The sequence below is a fragment of the Nycticebus coucang genome, chromosome 3, assembly GCF_027406575.1.
Source record: "Nycticebus coucang isolate mNycCou1 chromosome 3, mNycCou1.pri, whole genome shotgun sequence".
In the NCBI taxonomy this organism is placed as follows: domain Eukaryota; kingdom Metazoa; phylum Chordata; class Mammalia; order Primates; family Lorisidae; genus Nycticebus; species Nycticebus coucang.
In genome coordinates, this window is record NC_069782.1 from 53,472,856 (window position 1) to 53,498,536 (window position 25,681).

The 25,681-nt window shown below is 40.8% G+C and overlaps 1 protein-coding gene across 2 annotated transcripts in view; it reads right to left on the reverse strand.

Moving 5' to 3' along the window:
- The window catches only part of RAB3IP (RAB3A interacting protein), a 70,270-nt gene extending 45,052 nt beyond the window's left edge, over positions 1-25,218 (reverse strand). Inside the window, exons 1-3 of one of the 2 annotated variants that reach the window (XM_053584919.1) lie at positions 25,032-25,218; positions 7,187-7,465; positions 6,219-6,477 (exon numbers count right to left, since the gene is read on the reverse strand). In XM_053584919.1, the coding sequence (XP_053440894.1) occupies positions 6,219-6,477; positions 7,187-7,440 (513 nt within the window). In that variant the 5' untranslated portion in view covers positions 7,441-7,465; positions 25,032-25,218. Of the gene's footprint in view, positions 1-6,218; positions 6,478-7,186; positions 7,466-24,235; positions 24,372-25,031 lie in introns of those variants that run through there. The other variant, XM_053584918.1, reaches the window with a different exon arrangement.
- Positions 25,219-25,681: the final 463 nt, after the last annotated feature.

Sequence of the window (25,681 nt, forward strand, 5' to 3'; positions counted from 1 at the left end):
AAAAATAGAAAAATTAGCCAGGCATTGTGGTGGGGGAGGCTGAGGCCAGAGGATCGCTTGAGTCCAAGAGTTTGATGTTGCTGTGAAATATGATGCCAGGGTACTCTACTCAGGGGAAACAGAGTGAGATTCTGAAAAAAAAAAATCCATTTAAAAGGTAATCAACTGTTTAATGGAAAATATGAGAATGTTTTACAGAGTTTAAAACATAGGAAGACGTAAAATATATGACAACCATTACACAATGGCTGGGAAGGGAAAAATAAAGAGTATACTTATTCTTACAGTGTACATAAAGCAGTATATTATCACTGAAAGGCAGAAAGTGAGAAGTTATAGATGAATAGTATAATCTCCACAGCAATCATTAAATTAACACAACAAAGATATGTATGTAGCTAATAAGCCAAAGGAAATTAAATGAAATAATCAAAAAATATGAAATTAATCCAAAAGAAGGCATAAAGGAAAAAGAGGAAAAGAAACAGATGGGACAAATAGAAAACAAATAGTAGCATGGTAGATTTAGACCAAATCATATTAATATCACATTAAATGTAAATGGCCTAAACACACCAATTAAAAGGCAGAGATCATTAGAAAAGATTAAAAAACAAGACCTAACTATACACTATGTAACTATACACTTTAAACAAACAAGTTAAGACATTAAAGGAGGGAACAAGGCACCTATCTGTCTTCTCTTAAAATAACCAGGGCCAGGCGTCGTGGCTCATACCTGTAATCCTAGCACTCTGGAAGGCCAAGGCGGGTGGATTATTTGAGCTCACGAGTTGGAGACCAGCCTGAGCAAAGGAGAGAATCCCTGCTAAATAGAAAAACTAAGGCAAGAGAATCACTTGAGCCCAAGAGTTGGAGGTTGATGTGAGCTGTGATACCACAACACTCTACCCAAGGCAACAGCTTGAGACACTGTCTCAAAAAAAATAAAAGAAGAAAGAAAGAATAACCAGACTAAAGAAAATGGCCACAGGCTTAGTTCTGATTCATGAGTTGTCATAATTCAGGAAACATTTTCATATTCAAGAATCCTTTTCAGGCCTTGAGATTTAAGTAAATACTAATACTATCAAATACTCAGAATAAAATTCACTGTATGTAGTGTTCACACATCATTTTTTTTTTTTTTTGATACAGAGTCTCACAATGGCATCACAGCTCACAGCAACCTCAAACTCTTGGGCTTAGAGATTCTCTTCCCTCAACCTCCCAAGTAGCTGAGACTACAGGCGCCCATCACAATGCCCAGCTATTTTTTGTTGTTGTTCAGCAGGCCCAGGCTGAGCTCAAACCCGCCAGCCCTGGTGCATGTGACTGGCACCCTACCCACTGAGCTGTAGGCGCAGAGCCTCACACATCATTTTCCTTTCACTTATCTCAACAGTACCTCTGAACACAGCAAGTTAAAGATTTCAAGAGAAATTCCCAACTGAGCTAAGGCAGTTCTAATCAATAAATAACCCTATGTATAGTCACAGATGAGTTCACATGCTCACAGTTTCGCCTCTATAATTTGTGATTTCACTAAAATACTATGCATTAAGACAACAGAGTCTGAGCCAAACAGCAGAATCAAAATGTACCCACTCCCCTGGGGATTTAAAAGACTTGATTTTTCTTCCTGATAAAATGTATGCTAAAAAAAAAAAAAAATGGTAACATATCTACATGGCTGGTTAACCATTAGCCATTCATGGAAGCATTTAGAAAGATACACACGCCAGGCATTGTGCTATGTTATGCAAGGCACTGGGGATTAAAAAAAGAATTTACAGGGAGAGATTAAAGATGGCGGCCGGGTAACAGCTTCCCTGCAACTGGGAACAGCGAGTCTGGGGAGACAAGACTCCAGGCATCTCTGGCCGGTGGGATCTGCCTATAATCATCCCTTTGAGAATACAGGGAGCCAGCAAGGGACTTCTAGACCCCAAGAGGAGGACAAAAACAGTGGAAAACTGGCAAGTGGTTGCGTGTGTTCCATCGACCTAATCACGCCGGCAACCGTAAGTACAAACAGCAGTGAGACTGCAAACTGGGAAGGCCTTAGCCATGAAACGTTTTGGTGTTCTTGAACTTGGCACTCAGTTGAACTGCCTAGGGGAGAGGTTGAGCAGGAGTGTGGAGAACTTTGGGCATTGTCTGGGACCGGAGACTGAGCCACAGTGCTGGGTGCAGGAAGCCATTATGAAAGAACTGCCCCGGCAAGCTCCGCCCTCAGGGTCTCAGAGCAAGGATTGGGTGGGTCAAAATAACCTAAAGACTGAGCAGCCTAAAGGCGGGGACTCAGCTGCCTTACAGCCTTAATACTTAGGAGCAGAGTGAGATGGTTTTGGCACACTGGAGCCCTGGGCTGTTGCCCTGGGTAGAGTGCCGTGACGTCACAGCTCATAGCAACCTCAAACTCCTGGGCTTGGTGCCTCCCAGACCTCCATAAGAGCTGTGCAGCGACCCCCGACCGCTGACCCGCACCCACCAGGCCTCCACATTCCCTGACCAGGAACTGTGGGAGCCATGCAACCCTGCGTCCTCCCTCCTGTGTCCTCCCAGCTTCCACACTAGCCCACTCATCTGGACAGGGACTCTGCATGCCCTTTGGAGACCTCCCTGCCTCTGCGCAGAGCTCTTCTCCTGACCAGAGATGGCTGGAGCCTTGGGCTCTCTGTGCCAAACTCAATGGGCGCCTGGCACTCCCAGAACCGTGAGCACCACCCCCAGCCCTGTTGCTGGATCCAGGTCTGTCACAAACCAGAGCTGCTTCAACAACCAGACCTCGCTAGCTAGAGCAGCCCCAGAGTAACTATACTCCCTACAAAGATCCAGCAACAATAGAGTGATCCCACTGGGGTCAATCTTGGAGAGACACCTCCCCAACTCTGAGGACAGCCAGAGGCAACGGTGAAAAACAATCATGAGGCGAAATCAACAGAAAAACTCTGGCAATATGAATAATCAGAGTAGATCAACTTCCCCAAGGATCAATGGGGCAGAAACAGCACAAGACCCCATGCACAAACAAATAGCTGAGATGTCAGAAATGGAATTCAGGATCTGGATAGCAAATAAGATCGAATTAGAATTCCAAAAGTTATCCCAAGAATTCAACGGATTCAAAGACCAAATGACCAAAGATTTCGACACATTGAGATAAGAAGTTGCATCCCTCAAAGATCTGAGAAACACAGTAGAATTCCTCAGTAACAGAATGGAGCAAGCAGAAGAAAGGATTTCTGACATTGAAGACAAAGCTTTCGAACGCTCCCAAACCCTCAAACAAGAAGAGAAATGGAGAGCAAAAACAGACCACTTTCTCAGAGAGCTCTCGGATAATTTGAAGAAAACCAAAATTTGTCTTCTAAGGATCCCCGAAAGTGACGAAGTGGCTTCACAAGGCACAGAGTCTCTTCTCCATGAGATTATGAAGGAGAACTTTCCAGACATGCCAAGAGATTCTGAAATTCAGATAGCAGACAGTTTCAGAACTCCAGCACGACTCAACCCGAATAAGACATCCCCCAGACACATCATACTCAATTTCACTAAAGTTAATATGAAGGAGAAAGCAGCCAGATGAAAGAAAACCATTACCTACAAGGGGAAGAATATTAGAATAACTGCAGATCTCTCTGCTGAAACCTTCCAAGCTAGAAGAGGATGGTCATTGACTTTTAATCTCCTAAAACAAAATACCTTTCAACCCAGGATCCTGTACCCAGCTAAACTGAGCTTCATTTATGACAGAGAAATTAAAATTAAAAACATTCAGTGGGGAAAAGATTCCCTATTTAACAAATGGTGCTGGGGGCGGCGCCTGTGGCTCAAGGTGTAGGGCGCCAGTCCCATATGCCGGAGGTGGCGGGTTCAAACCTAGCCCCCGCCAAAAAAAAAATGGTGCTGGGTAAACTGGCAGGCAACCTGTAGAAGATTGAAACTGGACCCACACCTTTCTCCATTAACTAAGATAGACTCTCACAGGTAAAAGATTTAAACTTAAGACATGAAACTATAAAAATACTTGAAGAAAGTGCAGGGAAAACTCTTGAAGGAATCGGCCTGGGTGAATATTTTATGAGGAGGACTCCCCAGGCAATTGAAGCAGTATCAAAAATACACTACTGGGACCTGATCAAACTGAAAAGCTTCTGCACAGCCAAGAACATAGTGAGTAAAGCAAGCAGACAGCCCTCAGAATGGGAGAAAATATTTGCAGGTTATACCTTCGATAAAGGTCTAATAACCAGAATCCACAGTGAACCCAAATTTATTAGCAAGAAAAGAACACGTGACCCCATTTCAGGGTGGGCAAGGGACTTAAAGAGAAACTTCTCTAAAGAAGACCAATGCACAATCTACAAACACATGAAAAAAAGCTCATCATCCTTAATCATCAGAGAAATGCAAATCAAAACTACTCTGAGATATCACCTAACCCCAGTAAGAGTAGCCCACATAACAAAATCCCAAAACCAGAAATGTTGGCATGGGTGTGGAGGAAAGGGCACACTTCTACACTGCTGGTGGGAATGCACACTAATACGTTCCTTCTGGAAGGATGTTTGGAGAATACTTAGAGACCTAAAAATAGACCTGCCATTTGAACCTATAATTCCTTTACTAGGTTTATACCCAGAAGACCAAAAGTCACAATATAACGAAGATATCTGTACCAGAATGTTTATTGCAGCCCAATTCATAATTGCTAAGTCATGGAAGAAGCCCAAGTGCCCATTGTCCCACGAATGGACTAGCAAATTATGGTACATGTATACCATGGAATACTATGCAGCCTTAAAGAAAGATGGAGACTTTACCTCTTTCATGTTTACATGGATGGAGCTAGAACATATTCTTCTTAGCGAAGTATCTCAGGAATGGAAGAAAAAGTATCCAATGTACTCAGCCCTACTATGAAGCTAAATTATAGCTTTCACATAAAGACTATAACCCAACTATAGCACAAGACTATGGGGAAAGGGCCAAGGAAGGGGAAGGGAGGGAGGAGGTTTTGGTGGAAGGAAGGTAATAGGTGGGGCCACATATATGGTGCATCTTAGAATGGGTACAGGCGATTGCACTAATGTACACAGCTATGATTTAACAATAAAAAAAAATGACCTTTATTGTTAAAAAAATAAATAAAATAAAATTGTATGGATTCATAAAAAAAAAAAAAAAAAAAGAATTTACTATGATCCTGGGAAATAAGTATGGTAGGGAGAGGGTGGGAATCTATGTTTGTGAAATGTCACAGGATGCTGGAAGTTACACCTATACAGGATGTTTGCCCCATCTTCTCTATTTCCTAAATGTAAAGTGGCATTTCACCTGAATTGTCTCTAGTGATATCCCACAGCAATCCTACTATCGATAATGTATCTTCTGTGTTTTTTTTCCTTAATCTGTCTTGACAGATTTGTCAATTTCATCACTCTTTTTAAAGAGCCAGCATTTTGTTTCATTCATTTTCTCTATCTTTTTAATCAATTTCATGGACTACTTCCCTTATCTATATTATTTCCTTTCTTCCACTTGCTCTGGTTTTGTTTTACTCTTCTTTCTTAGGTTCTTAAAATAGGAGCTTAGACTGTTCATTTGAGACTTTTCCTGTTTTCATTATAATGTCTGCATGTTGTCCTATAAATTTCCCTCTGAAATTTAACTGCGGTCTCAGAAAAATAATAAGATATGGCCACAAATTTGGAAATAAATAGCAGAAATTTTAAAGAAGACCAAATGGGAAACAGAATTATTACCAAGAAAATTCTCCAAGGCAAGATACAGATGATGGTTAAATTCAGCTGAGTAACAAAGAGACATGACGAGATCAAATCCTCAAAACAACTGGGAATGCCAGAGTCCAGGTGGAGCACGCCACACCAACTACACGAGGGGAAAATCCAGGGGAGGAGCAGGACCTGCTGGCCTTGCATGCTGAATCACACCAGATGGGGAGCAGGCAATGGAGAGTTACAGGAGAGTTCCAGAATCTCATTTCTCCAGTCAGTATTCTGAAGTGAACTTTGTGACTACCCAGCCAATTTCACAGACTCCTAAATGATGCTCAGCAGGAAATAAGGCTGGGCATACATGAAGCATATGCATAGAATTATAAGGACTTCATTTACTGAAGTTGCCCCGCCCATGGAGAAATACTAATTTCTAAAATAATACATGGAAAAATAAACATCTTTTTTTCTTACCCTCTGAGCTTTTGCCAGTTCTTCTTTTAATCGTTCATATCCCTTTTCTCTAACTTCCAAAACAGATGGGCTTCGTAAACGGGACAGACTATCGGCACTCAACCCAAAAATATCATCACTGCCATCACAAGCCTCTGTTACAGTAGCACCCTGTAAAAACTCCCTCTCAGCATTACAGTCGTCCTTTCTTGTAGTTAATTTAGTTAACCCAGCTGTGACTCCAGAGGTAGAACAAGGTGCTGGGTCTGTAACATGAGTGCTGTAAAGGAGAGAAACATTTTTCAGAAAATATCAGCATACGCTCAAACAGAACTGGCACAAACACACAACTCTAGAACTGCACTGTCCTGTTTGGTAGCCTCAGTCACACCAGCCACAAGGCAAGTGCTCAGCAGCCACATGTGGCTAATGGCTATCATTCATGTCAGACAGCACAGACCCAGAACGGGTTCATCCCAGGAAGCTCTGCTGGACAGCACTTTTCAAGAACAGGGGCGACAAATCACAGCACACAGGCTAAACCACGCCTGCCACCTGCCTTGACAAGGCCCATGAGACAGGAATGTTTTTTACATTTTTCAAATGGTTAAAATAGATCAAATAATATTTTTTGGCATGTGAAAATTATATGAAATTCAAAATTCTGCACTCATAAAGGAAGTTTCTTGGAACATAGCCACACTCTTCCATCCTGCTCATAGCTGCTTACAGACTCTGAGACTGAGTGGAAAAGCTCCAAGAGAGACTGTATGGCCTGCAAAGCCTAAAACATTTACTCTCTGGTCCGTCACATAGAAAGTTTGCCAGCCCCTGCTCCAGAATATTAACATGTATTACCCTACATGGATAAGTTTATGCTATTCAAATTTCCTAAAATAGTAAAACTTAAAATACAGTAACCAAGCAAAACATACTGTCCATTTTATAGAAACAATAATCTAGAAAAAGTGTTCTGATGACCCCCTTACCTGACAGTGGAGTCTTCTGCACAATTCAGGCATCTGGGGGATGAATACACAGGTTGTTTAGGAAGCTCAGAAACATCTAATGTGTTAGCCTGGAGAGCAGCAGAGCACAAAGCTGCAGGTAGATGCGGCCGGTAGATGACACTTGGTGAGGTAGTCTGCTCCTGAGTCCGTGGTTCACACACACCAAGGAGGTCCGGGGAAGTAGGTGAAGCAAGGTTTACTTCATGAAAGCCTTCCAAGGGGTCATTAGCCATAGCAAAAGCCTCATCATAAAATAACCTATGTCAAAACAAAAAGCAGGTAATTATTTTTAGACAGTGACATTTAAAACTAAATTAAGATGGATAAATAATAAGCCCATTATAAAGTATAAGCTAACAATAAAAGATGATATAAAGAAGATAAACATTTAACATTTATTAACATCGTTTAACATTCAGGAAGTGACCTCAAGGTATAACTAGTAAACAGTCTGATTTGGAAGAGATAAAGTGATAGCTTTGAAAGTGGCAGCTAAATCTGGTAAAGTGAGAATAATTAATAAGCATAAGGAATGAATAAAAATTTAATATTATTACTTTAAAATTACTATTTAAATGTCCACCTTAAACTAATTTCTCTGAGTATACTATTTAAATATGAAAATAACATGTTATCAATACATAGTATAATCTAACAGTATAATCTCAGGCTCAATAACAATTATTAGGCTATAAAATTCTTAAAACAATGTTTTTTTTAATTTGACAGATTAATACTGCATGTATTTATCATGTACAACATGATGTTTCGAGGTGCATACCCACTGTAGAATGGTAACTAGCTAATTAATAAATGCATTATCTCACAGTTATCTCTGTGATAAGAATGCTTGGCACCCACTCCTGGCATTTTCAAGAATACAATATATCAGCATTAACTACAGCCGCCCTGCTTTAGAATACATCACTTGAATTTATATTTAACTTTGCTATCATACGTGACCTGGGTTAGCACAGGTAGAAAAGGCAGTGAAGATGTATTTCACACATACTCACACACATTAAGAATGAAACAGACCTTAGTCCAGCTACCTATTCTGTCTGCGTCCTATCAGCTATATGATTTTGGATGAGTCAGTGTTTTTTATTTTCCTTTTTATTTGGAAATTATTTTAAATTTACATTGGGATTGCAGAGTTCCTGTATAGCTTTCACCCAGATTATGAAACAGTTAACATTTTTGAGCTACCTGAAAATAGGTTTCAGATATGATATCCATTAACCATTAGTATCTCCAGGGATACATATACACACACCATCTATATATCCCCAAAATTCAAGGACATTCTCCTATCTAACCACAAAACCATGTTCAAAATCTAGAAGTTAACAGTGATCAAAATTACCATCTAGTCAATAGGTCCCATTTGTTTGTGTCAGCTTTAAATTCTCCTGTGATGGCATGAAAATGGGGGTAGAGTATTTGCTCCCTGTCCTTGTAGCTGTAAAGACTAAAGAAACAACTCACACAAAGTCCTTTGTAGAGTACCATGCACCTGGCATAGAGTCGGGCCATTTATTACCACTGCCATCCGTTAACAATAACATGTATGCCTCAGTTTCTCCATATGCAAAAAATATTTCATTTAACTACTCGATCACATCACAAAGTCTACTAAAAACTAGAATGTGTACCACTCAAGTTTTCCACTTGAAGAATTTAAAGCTAGAAGAATTCTTATAAATGCTTTATTGATTTCCCTTCAGTATGAAATCCAAACTTTTTCTTATAGACTAAAAAATAAGGTCTCCCATGATCTGAACCCAAACTTTCCTCCTAATTTTTTCCTATCTACAATAGTACTTTGATAATTGTGAAGGACCCTTTCCCAGAACTTCAAAATTCCCAAACACAAGAACTAACATAGCGTATAATTTCTTCCACAAAGTACAAAAGTATTCATTGATTTGTTAAACTAAAAAATTTAACTCTCTCATCCTAACAAGAAGTGTTTGAAAATAAGAACAAAAAGGTTGCAGTAAACTTGAGAAATTCCATATTTGCATACTTTCAAAATCAGAAATTACTGCATGTCTAAGACCTTCCAGAATATACAAACAAAACTGTAACAAGTAAATCTACATATAAAAATGAATTTCAAATCCAATAAACTATTGCAAGTAAACAGTAATTTCAGTCTCAAAATGAAAGTAATCTTTGGCTTTTCCCACATGAAATACTATGCCAAGTGAAAAAAAAATTTAACATTAAACACTACATAATTTTTTATCCAAAATAACCTTCATGTTTTACATTATCCACATACACAACACACACCAAGAAAACAGCTATATTCAAAGTACATAATTCATTTTCACTTGAATATAATAATTCACTAATCAATTCACTTTAACACAGAATACCTTTGCAGTAGGTTTTCATTAAACTTTGACATGTTATCAGTAAGTGTGTATGATAATTCCTTTCTTCCACATATTCCTAATTCATCTCTGTATGCACTGATGGTTCACGGAATCAGAAAATATAAAAGCATTTGCAATACTGGAAACACAAAATGGTACAAATCCTGACGGGAAGCTCCATGCTATCGAGCAAAACGACACAGTCATTAAACTGTGCCCCGCACATCACTCTATGTGACAAACTTTACCCAAAGACAAACTGTCAGAATGAAAAGAAAAGATACATTAATGAGACAAGCAGCATCGTTTGTAATAGCCCAAGACTGACTGAATGAACTAGAGCACACCTTCATAAGGAAGCTCTGCACGGCTGTGAAAGGAACAATCCATCTGCATACTTCTACAAGGGGACCTTGAAGCAGGAACAGTAACGTGTATAGTAAGCTACCTTTTGCCTAAGGTATAGATACACCAACTTACTTAAATGCATACATGTATTTATATGTACATATAAGTATTGTTAAAAATGGAAGGATAAACCAAAAACTAATAAAAATGGTTTACATTTTTACAGGAAGAGAGAGAGAACAGGTAGAGTGAAAACTAGACTTTTCTAAATGTATCCTGCTTTAGAGATTTTAATGTGAGCTTAGAATCACAAAAGTGATAAATTTTAAAAGGAATCCCTAAAAATAAGTTAATCTGTATAATGAGACAGTAGTTTAATCACTAATAGAAAAGAACTATTTCAAATGATTTAAAAACGAGTAATATTCTAAAAAAAGAAAAACTAACAAAAAAAGGGGAAATACAGCCAGGCACAGAGGTGCGTGCGTCTAGTCCCAGCTACTTGGGAGGCTGAAACAGGAGAATCGCTTGAGTCCACGAGTTCTGGGCTGTAGTGCACTATGCCAACCAGGTGTCTGAAATAAGTTGGGCATCAATATGGTGCCTCCCAGAAGGGGAAGCAACCAGGTTGTCTAAAGAGGGGTGAACTGGCCCAGGGCAGAAATGGAGCAGGTCAAAGCTCCGGTGCTGATCAGCAGTGGGATCACACCTGTGAACAGCCACTGCATTGCAGCCTGGGCAACACAGTGAGACCCTGTCTCTTAAAAATAAAATAAATAAAGGGCAGCACCTATGGCTCAAAGGAGTAGGGCACCAGCCCCATATACCAGAGGTGGTGGGTTCAAACTCAGCCCCGGCCAAAAAAATAAAATAAAATAAATAAAAAACAAGTAATATAAATATATATCCCTAATAGAAAGTATTCTAAGAACAAAAGGAAGTTAAAAAATCAGAAACTATTTTCAGTGATAACAACAGTGGCCATGTTGATATAAAACTAGTATCTATAAGATGAAGCAAGTAAGTTATGGTAATGTCATTTGGAACCAAGATTTTCAGCATGTGAAAAAAATATATAAATATAAAATCAAAGAAGTTAAAATCCTGGAGTCCTTAATTAGAAATACCAGAAAAACCTTCCTATTAAAATAAAATCCCCAACTTCATCCAATGAAAAGGTATAGCAACAATGACCAATTTGGAAGCAACGAGTACCACCTGCTCACAGTAATACCATTTCCTACAAAAAAGAACATGAGCTCCTTGGAAAAAAAGGCCAATTCAAGGCCTGGGGCAGAAACATATCAAAAGACCTGGAACATCCTGTTATACTATCAAAAGCGGTATCAAAAGGACTCCCACTAATTAAAGATGGGACAATTTGAACACCACAAAGGATAATATCTGCCAAGAACTGGAACCCAAATGTTTTTAGATCCTTGAGTTCATAATGATACCAAAAATTAAAAAAAAAAAACAACCCTTTGATCAGTGCTATGGAAACAATTCTTTATTTTCAGAACTGGTAAACAGGTAGAAAGAGTGAATATTAATCTTGACTTTTAGGAAGGGTGGGAGGGTAGGTGTGGGATAAAAACCATCCTAGTGGGTGTATAAACACTATTCTGGTGAAAGGCACAACAAAAGCCCTAACTTAAGCCTAATACAGGATATCTGTGTAACAAACATTTGTACCCCTTTAATTTTGTTTTGAAATAAAAACAAAAAAACCAATGAAATAGTTCATCAGAAAAAGTTCTTTTTAAAAGAACTCCACTTACAGGCGGCGCCTGTAGCTCAAGGAGTAGGGCGCCGGTCCCATATGCCGGAGGTGGCGGGTTCAAACCCAGCCCCGGCCAAAAACCACAAAAAAAAAAAAAAAAAAGAACTCCACTTACTAAAAATAAATTCACAATCCTAATGAAATTTAAGTTTAAGCAATTTAATTTAATTTAAGTTTAAGCAATAATTATTAATAGGTATTAAACTCATAAAATAAAAGCTACCTGAAGAACTTTTTAATGGATTAGAATAAACTAACTGATCACATCTTATCAAAAAAAGGAGACATTCATGCATTATTTTTATTTATTATGTGGTAAATAAGAAAGAACCACCACCCCCATTCGTGAAGCATTCTTGCCCCCCAAGAAGAAAAAGGACCCCAAATCAATGAAGACTCTTGATTCATCAGAGGAGAAAGAAACATGATAAATCACACCACAGGGTCAAGAACAGCAAAATCAAGGTTTCAGGACACTCTCATAGACAAACTACCTTATTTTTTCAATAAATAAACTGGGGGGGGGGGAAGAGGCAGAGTTAATTAACAGACTTACAACAGAGACTAAAGAGAGAAAACTAAACACAATGTCTGGCCTTGTTTGAGTTCTTATTTTTAATAAGCCAACAATAAAAATGAATGATGTTAGGAATTACATTTAATTTTAGGGGTAATAATGGTATTGTGCTTATATAAAAAAAATCTATATATTTTAAAGATATACACTGAAGTATTTATAGATGAAATAAGACTACTCAGATTTGCTTCAAAATAATTCAGGAGAAGAGGGGGGAACTGAGGAGCTGAGCTATCCAAACACCAGTGGCAATCACATAGGTAGGTGGCTTCTCCCGTAACAACAATAGCTAATATTTATTGAACACTTAACTAAACATTCGGTACAGCTCCACCACATTTATAGTTTAAGAAATTCCATCATAGTACAGCCAGAATTAACACATATGCCTGTCAGACTCCACAGGCCAAACTCCTAACCACCAGGACATACTCTGCCACTGTAATAGCTTTGCCACTCCACCAATAAGACCTTTCTACCAAAAAATGTTTCTCTTTGGTTAAAATCCAACATCCCTGCAACAGCAGCCCTATTTTCCCATATTTAAATACAACATTTTAGCCATTGTCTCAAGAAATTTTTACTGAGGACCTACTGCATGCCAAATGCTACTGAAAGATGAAAATCTAATCTGACCTCAAACAGACTCAATGCAATAGAAGCCGATGACAAGGAGAGAGGCTGACACCCTGTGCGAAAAGCCACAGAAGACACGGAGAGTGCATAGACCACAAGCGACAGGTATATAAACCATGGGCAAAGGACTCCCAGAAAAAATAAGACCAAAGAACAGACCCAAACAACAAGTAGGACACAATAAGAAAGACAAAGCCTTGGCCGGGCCTTCCAGGCACGGCTCAGGTGAGGAAGCAAAGCATTTATGGAAATACAAACACTTCCCTAAGCTGGAGCGCAGCCTCTGAACACAGGAGACAAGTCTCCAAGAAAGGCAAAAGGGTCGAATCCTGCTTTTGTCGAATTATTGGGACATTTGTGCCCAGCTTCTCTCATCTGGAAATCTGTGCCTTGGTTTTCCATCGCATGGGATAAAAATTTTCAAACATAAGGCTTCATAGCATTTAGGACACCACCTCTGAGTAGTCCCTCCATTCTGGAAGATACATTTAAATACAGTTTAAATTCAAGTTACTTCTGAAAAGAAGATTATTTTGAGATTAAATTCAGTCCCTTTTTCAAGCATGTAAAATTTCCATAAAATATAATTTAGCTGGCAATGAGTTGCCAACCTCACTGGTCTAAAATCTTTTGCTCTTTAAAATGCAAGAAAACTTAAAAGATTTCACATCCAAAGTCTTCATATGAGTAAAATAAACTGCTATTTTTAAGCAGTCATACTCTTTGCATTAAGCAATGAGTGACTAAAAAAGAACTTTCAGTTGGAGATTATCCCAATTCATCAACTAAACTTGTGCAGATCACTACCAGCATGTGAAAGAGAGGACCACATTAAACTCCTATGGGTGAACTACCAACACGACTTGGCTGGCCTTACTAATCAGCTCCAAGTAATACAGCTGGTTTCCAATCGTAAGGAAAAGTTGATCAAAACAATTTGCTTCTGATCCCTAACATGCATTTTACGTTATGTCATTCTCTCTGGACATCAGTCTTATCACAGCAAAAACAGCAGCCAATCTTTGCTAAAAGTCACCTGTAGGAGGCACCTGTGAGAAATACCATGGCAATGAGGGGTTAGGGAAGGGACTTAACACTCTGGCTCTCATCAGCAAGACGCAAAAGAGCAGGAAAGCATGTACCTTATTGGTTAGCAGTCTCTGCACCTGTTGCGTAGGTGGCGGGGGGGTGTCACTTCTATAAATAGACGAGGCCCTGGGCCTGCGGGAGACACAGCATCCCCAGCCCGACAGTCACCTACGTGTCAGATGTTGACACTAAGAATTTCATACATATTGACTCATTTAATGAATACCTACAAAAATCCTAATAACGTCTTACAAAAATCATTTTTTCTAATTAAATTGGATTTTCTAATTAAAAACTAAAGGCATTCATAGGACAACTCAAGAAAATAGCATGGATTTACTCGTTAAGTATTTTCAGTGGAAACATCTGAAGGGCACGAATAAAATAGAAATACACAATTTAAATGAAATTTAGGAACTTGTTTTAATTCAGTGTCAAAAAACTCAAATAAAATCCATCTTCCCACAAAAGTACCTTCCCCTGGTTTCACTTACCTTGATAAAGAGGAAACAGAATTTACTTCTAGAAAAGAATGTTAAAGCTGTTTTTATCTTTTCCCTATCAACTTAATATATGTGAAAATTGAACAGTTTGATTTGTATACGTAATAAAATTCCTCAAAAACACTTTAGAAAGTAAATCATTTCCAACACAGGAAGTAATCTGGCGTCACAGTCCGGCAGAAACCAAAGTAGCAGAAGAAAGCTCAGGTTCCGATTCGGACCAAGCTCTAAAGCCACATCTACAAACATGGTCAGGCCACTTAGCCTGTCTAAGGCTAAATATCTTCATCTAATTCACACTGGACATGGATCCAATAATTGTGGATGATAAAGTAGTTGAGGGCACCCGTCTACTGGAAGAAAGGCCAGTGGGATGACATAACCAGAATTCGCTGCCTCACCAAAAAGCTCGCACTGTGGAAGGAGGCTCACATTTTAGCTTGCCCAGTAATCAATAATGTGATCCTGGAGGTTTAAGTCTAAACTTCTCATCTGAAAAACGGAGATGATTACCACACTTATCTCATAAGGGTGTCACACAAATTAAGTCAGGAATACCCATAAAGAGCTCAGCACTATATCTGGCACTTAACAATTAAAATGAATTATTATAATGATCTCTCAGGCATTTTCTGACTAATGTTTGCCAAACATTGTTCTCATACGGCATCAGCACAAACACCATCAGTAAGAACAAAAAACAAGGGTTGCTTGGTTTAAATACAGCATTAAAAATTAAAGACTTTTTGTTCTGAATGTTTTTCCTCAACAAAGCAAACATCTACATATTATACAGTAATTTTTTTACTCTTATCACAATAATAAAAATTAAATATTCCAAGGTAGGTCAAAAGAAAAGGTTTAAAGATTATGTAAATATCATTGTCTTCTTTCAATTTATACATAGACTACTGGGTGATGGAGGGCAGGGAAGGAGGTCCAGATGTTTTTAAAATTCCCAAATGACTTCTTAATTGAGCATGAATTATGGAAGAAATTGTTTCTGACACTAAAAATTTGATTGTTACTTCAATAGCATATAATGAACTGAGTGTTAACCAATTCCATCAATTAGTTCACTTCTTTAAAAACCTCCAACACTTACTACATATATTTATTAAATATATTTATTTATACATACATATAAAAAATTTGTTGAGAGAGAGTCTCACTCAGTCGCAATGGGCATCACAGCTCACAGCAACCTCAAACTCCTGGGCTGAAGACATCCTCCTGCCTCAGCCTCCGGAGCAGCTGGGACTAAAGGCACCACCACAACACCTGGCTATTTTTTTTTTTTTAGAGACAGGGCCTCACTCAGGCTGGTGATAAATATTTATTCTTCTTGAAATGGAAGAATGACTGCCAGCTTCTACTCCTCAGGGCAAAATTCTGGTACTAAGTTCTAAGAACGTGCAACCAATGGAGTACAGATGGTACACAGCCTGTTACAGGCCACGGCAAGACCACCCTGAGGGTGTGGGGGAGGGGGAAGAGCATGCTTTAAGGGGAAATCAGATTTTAAATGTTGGATATAATTCAAATGGATGGGCACAGTGATACAGCAGCCAAGGAATGAGGGTCTGGCACTAAAGAAACAAACAGAAGAGTGAAAGAAAACCTGACTGTGCAGGCAGACATGTGACTGACCATTAACAAGACTCTTTTAAGGTATGTGTCTGCAGTCCCAGCTACTCAGGAGGCTAAGAGAGGAGGATCATTTAAGCCCAGGAGTTTAAGGCTGCAGTGAGCTGTGATCATACAACTGCACTCTGTCTCTCAATAATAATTAAATAAAATAAAAATTAAAAATAAATTTATAAAGTGGGAGGTAGCCAGGTGCAGTGACATGCACTTGTTGCCCCAGGAGGCTGTGGTGGGAGATTTGCTTGAACCCAGGAGGTCAAGGCTGCAGTGAGATGTGATCATGCAACTGCATTCCAGCCTGGGCCACAGTGTAAGACCCAATCTCTCTCTCTCTCTTTTTTTTTTTTTTTTTTTGTAGAGACAGAGTCTCACTTTACCACCCTCAGTAGAGTGCCATGATGTCACAGAACTCACAGCAACCTCCAGCTCTTTGGCTTACGCGATTCTTTTTTTTTTTTTTTTTGGCACAGACGAAGTGTCCCAGTGTTGCCTAGGCTGATCTTGAACTCCTGACCTCAAGCCATTCTCCCATCTCAGTTTCCCAAAGTGCTGGGTTTACAGGCATGAATCACTGTGCCTGGCTTCCCTTCTCTCTCTCTTTTTTTTTTAAAGCCTCCTTTTACTTAGAAAATGACCCTGAAAAAACCGTAAGGTCTACATTTTAAAAAGTGTATTTTAATGCAGTCATTAAAGAATTTGTAACAACATCTCTAAATAAGTCACATTGGACATTCAAGTACTGAGGAGATACACTGGAGTCGTTAGAGAAATGAGAAGTTTACTACGGAGACCACGGCAATTGGTTAGACGATCACTGCATCAAGCTGCACAGGAGATTATGAAGGTCTGGTCTGAGGCCAAGGCCATGCACTGGGAGTGCAGGGATGGAGGCATATATATGCACATACACATATATATGCACACATGCACACACATATATATATACACACACACATCTGGAAAACACTCAGAACAACAGCTTCACTTATATTTACACACACACAATTATTCCACTTAATCCTCATAGCATCCCTTTGAAATGATTCTCATCCCTATTTACAGATATAGAAACCAAGGCTCAGACAGATTAAATACTTTAATCAAGATTAAACAACAGACCCTGGATTCACACTCTGGTATGTCTGATTTCTAATACCTAACTCCACTACCCCTGAGATATGCTTAGAAGATAAAACTGACTGGGGGACGGTGGGAATAAAGGCTAGATTAAAGCCAAAGATCTCTAAGAAATGAACAATCCAAACAGAAGAATACTCCTTCATCTCTGAACCCTTGTCTTACTTTCAAAAAGAGAAAACTGAAGTTTCTCTAAAGCACAGCTACTGAAATGGGCATCTGCTCATTTTGGATCCTTCCTATTCGTTTTCCTACATTCTTTTTACTATCATCATTTCCTCTTTCACTTTGTTGCTATGCTGGGATTTAAAATCCTTATTCTCCTTATTCAATTGCTCCTCAACCTCTTGACTAAGATCAAGTAGAAAATACTTAAATACTTACTTGGCTCCTTAGAGGACTTAACAGGAAAAATGCACAGAAGCTTGATTTTACTGTAAAAGCTCTACTCCTATAGATTTTTAAAAATACAGATATTTGATATGAAGGACTTAAGTGTTAATTTAAAATTTGTACATACTGTAGTTACTTAAATATTTACAGATGAAATTATACAATGCCAACAATTGTCTAAAAGTGGATGGGTCAGGACTGACACTGTTTATGGTTACCGGGCCAGGTGACGGAAACCCACAGGTTCTTATACTATTGTGTCTACTTATTACTTGAAATTCTCCATAATCAGAATGTTCTCAAAAAGAAGGCCTAAGATTTATCTGAATACTATGTAAGTAAAGGAGGAAAAAGGGAAACAAAAAAGTATAAATAGACACATAGATTATGTTTCATTAACTTTCATTATAAATTTAAAGTTGGCTTTCCAAACTAACATTCTGGTTAAAAGCTGCATTTAATTTTAGGAAGCATTCTATGTTTATAAGTGTGAATAAGGAGAAAAAATCAGCCAAATGGTTAATCAAGGAACACAACGCTCCATTTTTATTAAAACTGACCACAGATGAATTTCCACTAATTTCACAGTATTTGAATGTACAACCTCACACACTTAGCGATGTTATTACAGATTCTTACATGGAGAATTTTCAGAAAATGCTCTGAACTTATGGGTTACTAGCATTGCATTATATTTCATCACAAATCCTTGGAACAGAAATATAAAAATATACATAGTCGTCCAAATTTCTTTTCTGTAACAGTGGAAGCCCCCTTATCCTGTGTATCCTCTTCAGAATAAACGCCAATAAACATGCATTAGGCGCTGAAGTGTGCACTGACTAGGTAAACAAACAAGAACCTCTGGAAAAGGAACGACAAAGCAGGCGCTGAAGAGTGGAGACAGTTACTCTAGGTTACCTCTGCTGGCAAATACAGAAATTAAACAGTAAGTACCTTGAGAAAATATCAACACTGGAGAGATTTCACTTTTAACGTCTGAGAAAACCCAAGCACTTTATCAGACCTGCTGCAGACAGCCCTCCCTCCAATTCAGATCTGATGCTGAGCAGCTGGTGAACCCGGGCAAGTCACTTCATCTGAGCTCAGTTTCCACATCTGTGACAGTAGTGACACACATATTACATCCCCTGCCCACATTTAAGAAAATCAAATGGCTTATCACTATAAAAATGTGTTACAAACTATAAGGCAGGAAACAAATGTATGATTTTATAAAAATCTAAGAAAGAAAAAGTAATGGGACACTAACAAGAGCATACAAGGGATCTGCCTTATGAATCAGAAGGGTTTCCCAGAACAAGATAAAAGAGAAGAAAAACAAGCTTTCTGAGGTATACAGTTCAAACATGATTCTCTTCCCAACCGGGAATTAATTAGTGCATTTACTATTTTTCAAACTTATTTGTTGTTCTTTTACACTTTATTTTCATCTGTCAACCAGAGCCCCCAAACAAACTCAATACCACTACTCTCATCTGGACACATCTAATTACAACTCACTCACTTTACTGGTTCTAAGCTATCAGGCCTCCAGGGCACGAGTCTATGTGTGAATGGAGTTTCCACGGAGTTGTCAATGCGCATGCTCTTCTGTCTCTAGCCACACCCACAGGGGAGTTTCATCAATCTCCACTATGCTTGTATTTACCATCCTGCTGTTAAACTAAAGCAGCACATCTCCCATGAACTTGAACCATTTCCGTAATTTTCATTCATTTTCTCTATGTAATCTGAACTTAATTTTGTGTTGCCTATATTCTAAAATAAATCAAGACTGAGAAGGGGGGGAGGGGAGGGGTGCTCCCACCATTAGGGCACAACATAAGGGTACACGGCACACGTCCTGGGTGTGGGACACGACTACCACAGGGATTTTACCTAACAAACACAAACACTGTAAGCTAATTGTACCCTCACGTTAATCTGAAACAAAAAAATTTAAATTAATCAAAATCACTTTTTCCACCTTTGTCTAACCATGACTACATACAATTTAAGCTTAGAAAAATACCTTTTAGTTGTAAGTTGAAAAAGAAAGCAGAAGGGAGAACAGAGACACCACGTTAATGCTGCCTGTGTGTGTTGAGTGTCCCCCCCCCCTTCCTCAGTCCCCGATTCTCACTCACAGAACTCTTTTCAGTTTACATGGCTAGACCAATTTCATATATCCTAACATTTTTCAACTGACCACCCAGTACTAAGCACAGCACGGTGATGACCAGGACCAATTTAAGGGCAGTGCCTGTGACTCAAAGGAGTAGGGCGCCGGCCCCAAATGCCAGAGGTGGTGGGTTCAAACTCGGCCCTGGCCAAAAACCGTAAAAAAAAAAAAATCAAGTATTTAATAGTCAATATACCGGGCGGCGCCTGTGGCTCAGTTGGTAAGGCGCCAGCCCCATATACCGAGGGTGGTGGGTTCAAACCCGGCCCCGGCTGAACTGCAACCAAAAAATAGCTGGGCGTTGTGGCGGGCGCCTGTAGTCCCAGCTACTCGGGAGGCTGAGGCAAGAGAATCGCTTAAGCCCAGGAGTTGGAGGTTGCTGGGAACTGTGTGATGCCATGGCACTCTACTGAGGGCCATAAAGTGAGACTCTGTCTCTACAAAAAAAAAAAAAAAATAGTCAATATACCACCCTTAACCATCTTTTGTTGAACCACATCTTAAGCAGAATTATGTTGCACAAAAGTTTAGTTTTACTGTACTCAATCATAATACCCGCAAAGCATTCCCTCATTACTTTGATGCACAAGTATCTCTACCCACTACTCAACCTGCCTTCCTCCTCACTACTCAACAATTGTAGCCATTTTCTCATTCAGCACTCATTAAAATATATGGATAGGCTCAGTTCTATAACCCTAGCACTTTGGGAGGCCAAGACAGAAGGACTGTTTGAAATTAGCAGTTTGAGACCAGCCTGGACAATATAGCAAGACTTCATCTCTATGAAAAATATTTTAAAAATTAGCCAGGTAGAGTGGTGTGCACCTGTATTCCTAGCTACTTGGGAGGCTAAAGCAGGAGGATCACTTGAGCCCAGGTGTCTGAGGCTGCATTAAGCTGTGATCTCACCAACGCACTCTAGCCTAGGCAAAAGAGTAAGATCCTGTCCCAAAAATGAAAAAAAAAATAAATAAATATGTATATACTGTATATATACATATACAGAGAGACAGAGAGCCTTTTGAAGAACTCGTAAAAGAATGTAGTAGGAATGATTATATGACCCTACCTTCCAGACTCCTGGAAGTTAACAATTCTTCAGCATTACACCTGTACGTGAAGAAGCGACATAGTGGTTACAAGCACAAACTCAGGACCCAGTACAGGCCGTAATCCTCACACTCTGGGAAGCCAAGGCAGGCGGATCGCTTAAACTCAAGAGTTCAAGACCAGCCTGAGCAAGAATGAGACCCTATCTCTATGAAAAACAGAAAAATTAGCCAGGCATGGTGGCAGGCTCCTGTAGTCCCAGTTACTTGGGAAGCTGAGGCAGGATCTCCTGAGCCTAGGAGTCTGAGGTTGCAGCAAGCTGTAATACCACCACTGCATTCTACCTGGGGAACAGCCTATGTCTTAAAAATGAAAAAAGCACAAACATGGACGACAAACTGCCTTCTAATCTAGATCTGCCATTTAATCAACTACGTGACCTTGGACAAATGACATAATCTCTCAGGGCCTCAGTTTTCTCAACAATAAAATAGGGATAAAGTATCACCTAGGTCCTAGCTCACTGTGACAGTGAATGAGTTAGAACAGAGCTCATATCAGGCCTGGGCACACGGCAAACACTGGATTCAGCAGCAGCAGGAACAGTGGTGGCATCACCATTATCAGAAAACTTGGGAATTTTCAACCAGAAATACAAACAACAACCACACCTTTCATCTGTGTATCTCCTTATAGTTGCAAAGCTCTTCTACAAAAAAGATGTAGATCAGGAACTTTCACTACGAGTCACACAGAATCTTAATCCTGGCTCCACCATTAGCCAGCCATAGGATCGCTGACAACTACCCTGTTTCCCCAAAAATAAGACATCCTCCGAAAATAAGACCTACTTACAGGAAAGATAAGACGTCCCCTGAAAATAAGACCTAGCGCATCTTTGGGAGCACACCTTAAAATAAGACACTGTCTTATTTTCGGGGAAACAGGGTAGATAACCACAGGCGAATTATCTCAGCTTTCAACTTAAGGGGCCTCAACTTCTTGATTTGTAAAGTTTGACAAACCATATATATTCCAGGAACGTCCTGGGGACTAAAGAGTCAAAGAACCTAAACCAACACGCACAATGCTAAACACTGTCAGTTTAACATTTTGTTCCTTCTCCCCCCCACCACATCTCACGTAGAACACCTCATTAAATCCTCATCCCACTATTCTTAAGTTTGTATTAGATTGAAACATACAAAAAAACTTGCATGCGAAGAAGCAAATACTGGCAATTTCATGTTTCAACCTAATACTATTTCCATTTACAAATAGAGACAATAGCTCTGTGGTTAAATGATTTATTCCAGACTATATGCATGTAAGTAAGGGACCTGAAAGTTAAATAATTTCTCATTCAGCCAGTTCACTAATTTTTTCAGTGTGTCTTGCTCAGAAGGGGAAAAAATATTTACTACCCACTATAAAGCATGTGAAACTACTATAACCTACCAGGTTTTGTTTTGCTATTTTTAAAAATGAGAAGGGAGGGCTGGGCACCTGCAGCTCAAGTGGCTAGGGCGCCAGCCACATACACTGGAGTTGGAGGTTTCAAATCCAGCCCAGGCCGCCAAACAACAATAACAACTATAACCAAAAATAGCCAGGCCTCGTGGCAGGCACGTGTAGTCCCAGCTACTTGGGAGGCTGAGGCAAGAAGATAGCTTAAGCCCAAGAGTGGAGGTTGCTGTCAGCTGTGACACCATGGCACTCTACCCAGGGCGACAGCTTGAGACTTTGTCTCAAAAAAATAAATAAAAATGAGAAGGGAGCCAGATTTCTAAGAACCCTTTGATTTTAAAAGTTATTTGTAGAACATCTATGTGCGCTGGAGGAGGTTAAGGGTTTAGGAAAAATCAAAGGAAAGAAATATTAAAAGAAGCATATACATAATTAACACTAATTCAAAAAGCAAAACTGGATCTAATTAGAAATCCCACTAGTTAGAAATTCCACAAAGCAGCCAGACATCAAATATCTATCCTGGTGAACGGTTAAAGGTGTTCAATACCACAGATAAGTTGTATGACAAACACACAAGGAAGAGTTGTATTTAACACTTTGCTGCTCAAAGGTATGGATTAATAATACAACATTACTGTAATGGAAAAAATCTGGAAGACTTTTCGTCTAATGGAGACTACTTTAGTAGAACTGTGTAAGTGCTAAATGTATTTCTATAAAATCCACAATCCTAAATTTAGGATTAAATCGCATAAACCATATCTGGAACACAGTGTGTGTCCAAACATGAAAAGTCCTATCAAAATGCACAGTACTAGTAAATAAATAACAAACGGTAACAGAACAAGGCCCCATAAAACTGGTGAAATATTTAACAGCATCAGATATTTACTGTAATCGGTCTACAGTCCTAGTCTACCTCTTTTCTCCTTCATTTCTCATTAACCTTTTTTTTTTTTAACTGCATGAGCAACAAAATAAGGATAATAAATAGAAACTGGTTCTTTCAATAGATTTACAATAGAACAGTTTTGTTTTAATCCTCTTACTGGCCTCTCCTCCAATTACGCAATCAGCCTACAGCAAGAGATTACAAAGCTCCCCCACCACCCCCACACACACAGAGAGAAAGGAAGGAGTTGGGGGAAACGAAGAGTGAATAACAGGTAGCCTCCACACACCACTTTCTGTTTCCCCCCCATAACCATAATTGTCATTAATTGTCCTCATATCAAAATTGAGTACATAGGATTCATGCTTCTCCATTCTTGTGATGCTTTACTAAGAATAATATCTTCCACGTCCATCCAGGTTAATACGAAGGATGTAAAGTCTCCATTTTTTTTAATGGCTGAATAGTATTCCATGGTATACATATACCACAGCTTGTTAATCCATTCCTGGGTTGGTGGGCATTTAGGCTGTTTCCACATTTTGGCGACTGTAAATTGAGCTGCAATAAACAGTCTAGTACAAGTGTCCTTATGATAAAAGGATTTTTTTCCTTCTGGGTAGATGCCCAGTAATGGGATTGCAGTTGGTGTGTGTCACACTTTATGGGGGCAAGACATGATTGCAAGAGGGACTTTACCTAACAATTGCAATCAGTGTAACCTGGCTTATTGTACCCTCAATGAATCCCCAACAATAAAAAAAAATAAATAAATAAATAAATAAATAAAAAAAAAAAAGAAAATGGTAAGGGAAATTAAAAAAAAAAAAAAAAAAAACAGGTAGCCTCCAAATAAGCAGCATTTCCACGAAACTTAATTGCCTCTCAGGAATCAGGATTAATTCAGCGCTCTTATTTTTCAAGACCTTACCCTTCAGCCATTACAGATAAATGTTTTCTTAATCCCATAACAAGTGGCAACTCTTCACGTGCTGGGGCTCCCATCTAGCATCATCGTCACTTCTGGAACCATTAAGCTGGCTGTCCCCGGCGGTGGGGGCGCAGTGTCACTACCACGGCGTCTGAGCGGCTCCTCTCAACTCCCCCAAACAAAAGTCCCGGCGAACTGAGCTCCCTCGCGGGGCGCGTCTCTGGCGCTGGCTCTTCCCATCGGGTTTCTCCGGAACCTCCCACGGGTGACCGACCCCTACGGCTCGGCGCCGGCCTCGCGCGTCGCTCCCTCAGCCTGGGGCAAGAACGAACCCCGGGTGCCCAGCGCGGCTCCACCCCGCACCGCTCCCGCGGGCTCCCGACTCGCCCGGGAACTCCCGTACCGCCTCCACGACCCCAGGTCCCCAGCTCCGGCAGCGCTCGCCAGTCGCCAGGTAACCGGGCTCGGGGCCGCGCAGTTAATGAGTAACGCGCCCGTGCACGGGAGGCGGCCGGGGGAGGGGCCGCCGCCCGACACCCACCAGCAGCCTGGGGAAGGCCCGATGAGCAGAGGAGTCAAGCCGCCCTCACCGCGCCGCTGGGGACCCCGGAGCCCCGGTGCCCAGCCGGGGAGTGCGCTGGCCAGGCCGAGGCAGCCTCCGCTGGGTCCCCGCGCGCCGCGCCGGCTCCTGCACCTGCCGCTACCGCCCCTCCGGGCCGGCTCTCGGGAGGCCGCGCGCGGTCGCCGAGGGTGGGGGGCGGCGCTCCACGCCTGTCCCTCCCCCGGCCGCACTCACCTGCCGAACCCACCGCGGCCGCTGCCCTCTCTCAGAGGCGCTCGCAGAGCCGCACAGCGCGCCGCGAAGCAGCAAGAGGCAGAGGACAGCGGGTCGAGGCCGCTACACTCCGCCACTGCGGGCGTACTGAGATGGGAGCCGCCACGGAGACGCGAGACTGCGCCTGCGTTGGGAGTGAGACTGGGGGCCGGCAGCCGGGAGCGGCTGGTCCCGGAGGAGGGAAGGCGGGGCCGGGGGCGGGGCCGGAGGGGCCGACGCGCTTCTGTGCCTCCTGGCGCCAGGCGGGGCTAGTCGCAGGTGCGGCGGCGCTGACCACGGGTTCCGGCGCGGATGGTTTCCTTGGGAACCAGCTGGAGTCCACGCTGGGCAGGGCTTAGCGGGCGGTAGACGCGACCTCGAGTTAACTTCGGGCTTGTTGGGCTTGAGAGTGGGAAGAGGCATCTTCGCCATGAGTTGAGGATTGCTGGAACCGACCTGAGACTCGGCATCCAAATGCCCCTTACAACGGGTGTGTGTGTGTGTGTGTGTGGTGTGTGTCTGCGCGGAGGCGGGGGGGGGGTGGTTCTGATGGAACACAGAGTCCATCGTTCTAGCAGCTGCCAAAGCGTTCGAGAATGTTGCTTCGCCTTCTCTCATCTTTTGAGTCAACT